The 5,113-nt window shown below is 47.4% G+C and overlaps 1 protein-coding gene across 1 annotated transcript in view; it reads left to right on the top strand.

The window, feature by feature from the left end:
• Positions 1-2,899: 2,899 nt before the first annotated feature.
• Positions 2,900-5,113, top strand: part of T265_01108 (hypothetical protein) — a gene marked incomplete at both ends in the record, with an annotated part of 27,221 nt that continues 25,007 nt past the window's right edge. The window contains 2 exons of the mRNA XM_009165069.1: positions 2,900-3,005; positions 3,545-4,069. Of these exons, the coding sequence (XP_009163333.1) occupies positions 3,665-4,069 (405 nt within the window). The remainder of the gene's footprint in view (positions 3,006-3,544; positions 4,070-5,113) is intronic.

Below are 5,113 nucleotides of genomic sequence, written 5' to 3'. Positions count from 1 at the left end.
CGGCGTGCCTACCTTCGTGGCGTGGACCCTCAGAAAATCTATCGGGCCAACATTAAACCGATTCTTGAATATGCCGACCAAGTTTTCCACCCAGCCCAGAGTGGTTGCCGGCCTTTTAATTCGTTGTTTATAGAACGCGTCTACAGGGGCATGCACTCTCTTCTGGAGAATCATCAACCTTAAGGGATCTGATATCTACTTATGCCTTGTTTGAAAAAGATTCGGCCGATAGGTTTGATTCTGCTGATCTAACTACTATACACCTAGAGGATTTCCGGTGTCTGCTGGGGTTCCCGATACGGAACTTTGAGTGCCGCGTAGGTTCGACAATCCCGAATATCAAAATGAAGAATTGGGTTAGTAATTCTACGGTACCATTTACACAAAGGTAAGCAAATGTTCGCTTTCGTAGCGTCAACAGTTTCACAAGTCCGTTCGGCACAGTGCAGCGTCAACGCCCGTACACCAAACAACGCCGAGCGGAATGATGGCTCAGGAGCGTGGGTTGTGGCCGTCCCTTCCAATAATGGTCTCGTGATTCTCACTGGACATGCGATCACACGTAACCCATGAGAAAACGAGTCAAGGTAAGCTCAGTAAACGGGACATGAACGCACATGAGTAAGTAGGTTGGCAGCGTGCATTCGTACACAGACACACATGTCAACACACAAGTGTCGGAACGGAAGGTCCCTGCGACAAGGTGAGTGGTAGATACGAATAAGCAAACCAACTGGAGATCAAAAGTACATAGGCAGAGTGAGCGAAGAAATGTGGGAATTATCATAAGGTCAAGTGAGGCTCAACTGCGTCTGAGCGCGCATATTTATAGGGCGACAATTTTTCACCTTTCGGGCGGTTGGTGCCTATAACAACTTTCCTCCAACGGTGGCTCACTCTGTATCCAATACCAAGACGCTTTTTATGCAAGTCCTCGCGCTGGAAATTCAACGGTCTTTCTCTCTCAAAATTCAAGGAAAAGCGCTACGCCCATTATTCTTCTTTTGTTTTCAGGTCAAATGAAACTGATGAACGACAGAAACAAGACCAATCTAGAAAGCTTATGTGAATACCTTGATCCTGTGTATCCATACGTGAATCCGGAAAAAGTAAAATCCCCCATGTTATCCGATGCTGGTGCGCTTCAAAGAAGCAAAGGTTTTGAGTCGTCTACTAATATATCAAACTCTCCTGTTCTCTCTGGCGGTCCGCAACGGTGAAGATTGTAGCGGCGCACATGTGACTGCCCAAAAAAGGCACTCCTTAATCTCATTGCAACCTCTTGCCTTTCCAAGCAAGACAAAATTAATTCGTACAACGCGACAAAGTCGCAGTCTTTTCATGTGACGAGCTATTCATTAATCCGCACAACCCAGGGATCCGCTGGTCCATATGAGAATGGCACTTCGGAAGTCCCCATCTCAAACTTTATTATGCTCCCTTAGGAAATGCTGCCATGGTACTCTTGTGTACCTTATATTGTTGAATTTTTACCTGCTGCGAGCTCGCTCCGGCTTTTTTAATGCTCTAGGCTTCTACATCTCACAAAGAAGAGCTCACATGTGGGTGCGCAGCTTCACCATGTGCGACCCTACGATACAAACTAAGGACGGCATAATCAGACAGGAAATAGGAAATTGCCAGAAATATAAATAAGCAACACGACCCACCGAATTCATAGGAAGTTCACGACGCGACACAAACCATGAAAGGATCAATCGAAAATGGACCTGAAGCGCTGCAAACAGTCATTCAACCAATCAATGGAATGCGGGACATATGGACCGCAACCCAGCGCAAGTCACGGTCGAGCCGATAGTATTTCCAGAAAGTTATGTACCGATAATCCAATCACTTGAGGAGATGTTAGATGCCCTTCGAGAACTATTTAAATGCAGCTAGGTACGAGGGAGAACCCATTCAACTACGAGCCGAGGACGTCTCATCGGCTAGGGATGAAACGCTTGCAAGCCAGTTACCAAGTTCGGGGGACAAACACCATCTAACCAACTACCAGTGAACACACCCGAGCTCCAAGTGTTTTGATACACTGACGAAATGCTGTTTTAGCTGCGTGAATCTCTGTATTCTGGGAACTCAGAGGTTCTCAGCCCGTTGTTTATTGTTGCGACTGTGTTTTGAACACTAACATCCAGCCCGGAAGCATTGGATCGAGGGGGACTAGAAATCCCTGGAAAAGGATAGCGGAAATTTCACTATGAAAGTGCAGAAATGTTGGAGTGCGAGGGTCGTCTAGAGGCTCAAATTATTCCAGACAGGCGTCGGGTGTGCGATGTGACATTTAAGCGTCCGAGGACCGGCAGATATAAACCCGTTCTCTAAGCGAACTTGAGGTCGTCGTATTCAAATGTCGTAAGTTCAGATGTCTTATTCAGATGCCCTAAACTTGACAAAATGTATCATCCATGCAGACGTAAGGGGCTTCTTCCTGACCAGGTCGTGAATAAATGCCACCCTGCCCAGGTCGTGAATAAATGCCCCCGGAACCGCTGATGCATCGGCCGAGGACGACATCAAGCAGGAGACAGTCGCCAGAGGTCTCCCCAGAAGGCATCCAGACACTACTGAATGACGGTGGAAACAAATTTATAAGACTACGCGCTACTCATATGCTTATACATGCGCATTGTGACATCCCTATTCCCTGTTAAATGCTGGTTGAGTCTCCAAGTTTGACCAGTAAGCGAGTTGATCATCACCTTATTCACTCTGGCTAGCCAACTATCTTCTTCGCTGGTGGTCACTACTCTGGAAAGAGATGCAGAAGTTGGTTCTAATGTAATTATCCGGACGATAATTGGCTTTCTTTGTCAAGCCGTTCGTTCCTGCTCTGTCCTGCGGTCTCGGAATCCATGAGACTAGGGCCTGACAGTGAACCCGTGACCTTGGAAGCTGTTCTGGGCCTAACTCTAATCCGCCAGTTCGTGGCTTGACGTGGTCACGTGCTGTAGGGTGCGGTGGCACTCATTTGGTTTGGTCTTTGAGTAGGTATTATTGACGTTAACAAATACCACTATTATCGCAACTTTTTGATTTTACATTTTCATGACCTATGAGTAGTTCATAAAAGGCTCCGTAGGAATATCACGATTACCACAACTTTTCGATTCTCCATTTCTGTGATCTATGAGGAGTCCGTGAAAGGCTCCGTAGGATTTTAGTAATAAACAGAACCCTAATTTGGTTTATATGCATTGCAACAACGTTTGTAAGCGTTTTTCCCAGTCGCCCTCCGACTTTGCGTAAGGTGTAACGCTTTTTTAATTATAATCCCTAGCGACCTACATGGTCTCTACGTGCATGTGATGGGAGTGTTGTTGACACAAATCAGTGATACCTAAAGCGCCATTCAGCGATCGCGTATAACTATACAGTCGAAAATGAGGTATTTATCGCGCGGGTCCAGTTTGTACGTGGCGAACCAACGATAAATTGATTCCGAGGTTGTGGTAATAGCATCAGCCGCTCCGTAGAACTTTAATAACTTCTGCCCGTAAAGTCTTCTTGTGTTTTCTCTCCACAGGAAAATTCGCGAACCACTTGCTTCGACGGGTCACTCTCGCGGTGCAACAGCTTGCATCCTACAACACGATGAGTAAACCGCCTACACAGGACAAACTAACTAGAATCGCAATTGTCAGTAATGATAAATGCAAACCGAAAAAGTGTCGCCAGGAATGCAAAAAATCTTGCCCGGTTGTACGCATGGGTAAGAGCATTTCAGAGGTTCTGTGAGTTTTCCGTAGGCCGGATGTGTATCGAAGTGACACCGAACGACAAGATTGCCTTCATATCTGAAGAGTTATGTATTGGTTGCGGTATTTGCGTGAAAAAGTGTCCATTTGAAGCAATTCAAATTATCAATCTTCCAAGCAACCTGGAGAAAGAGGTCACCCATCGGTATAGTGCTAATGCTTTCAAACTGCATCGGCTGCCGATGCCCAGACCAGGAGAAGTCCTGGGGCTGGTTGGAACAAACGGGATCGGGAAGTCGACTGCCCTAAAGATTCTTGCTGGCAAACTGAAACCAAACCTCGGACGATTCAAAGTGAGTTTCACGGATTTTGCTTTCTTGGACAGTGCCGTGACAAGTTATCGTGATTTTTAAGTTACCTCGAGCTTTCAGTATGTGTGGATTCATCTGGTGGTTGCTCCGCTGGTAGCTCCCAATGAAAGCGGTGCCGCTGTGAGCGCCGGTAGTGACATGGGTCGTTAACTGTCAGGAACGAGAATCTCCAGGTGGAATGGATACGAGCGTGATACTAGAGAGGAAGACTATCCAAAACGAAATTTTTTGTTTTGTCAACCAATTTCTTCCAACCATAGTGACAAAGCCGTATGCCCGGGGGGGGGGGTCTAATTGACATATGTTCCTTTCCCGTATATCCAATAAATTGGTAGCTTTCTATCGTCACGAAGAGACTGGACCTTACCGTGGTGTGACGGTCTGTGCACCTCAGCGATCCATTGAGCTATACTGGAGAGTGTCCCGCGACACTCACAGAGTCTCTCACACCAGGTTGGTCAACGGTTAGAGGTCTGACGAACACAGTCTCCTGGCCCGCCAGGTTGGGGGTTGGAACATGTGGCAACTTGTTCCGCAGAAATGGTAATGCATTTGCATTTCCCGCCAAACATCGCTGCCTTGCGGTTAGGCTTTTGAGCCAAAGGCTTTGGTTGAGGACCCTAATCGTCCTCCTGTCTAGGTGTGGGCGCCCTGACTGTATCCCAGCCCACGTACAACCACGAATTGCACATACACAAATGAACTCATGCCACATCGGCCGTCGCGTGGTGCCATCAGCCGGGGCGCCTTACTTGCTGCATACAGCAGGGCGGGTAAGCGAAAACAGGCTACTGCTGACGCCTCCCTTCTTTCTCCTTCACATACTTTTTCTTCCCCCTCTCCCCACTCCATTAATAACTCTCTCCTTGTAGGCCCAGCACTTAGGACTGATGACTCCGTTCGTCATGCATCGGTTTTGCGTGCAGCATCTGCTCGTCACATGGTGCCGACATCTTCAGGAATCTCCGGATCAGTCCTCAAGCCTCGACACCCGTTCAATCTGGCCGCGTTCAATGTTCGCACTCT

This window comes from Opisthorchis viverrini (genome assembly GCF_000715545.1).
Source record: "Opisthorchis viverrini unplaced genomic scaffold opera_v5_12, whole genome shotgun sequence".
NCBI lineage: Eukaryota > Metazoa > Platyhelminthes > Trematoda > Opisthorchiida > Opisthorchiidae > Opisthorchis > Opisthorchis viverrini.
The sequence above is the reverse complement of the archived record's forward strand: the minus strand, read 5'-3'. Positions and strand labels throughout refer to the sequence as shown.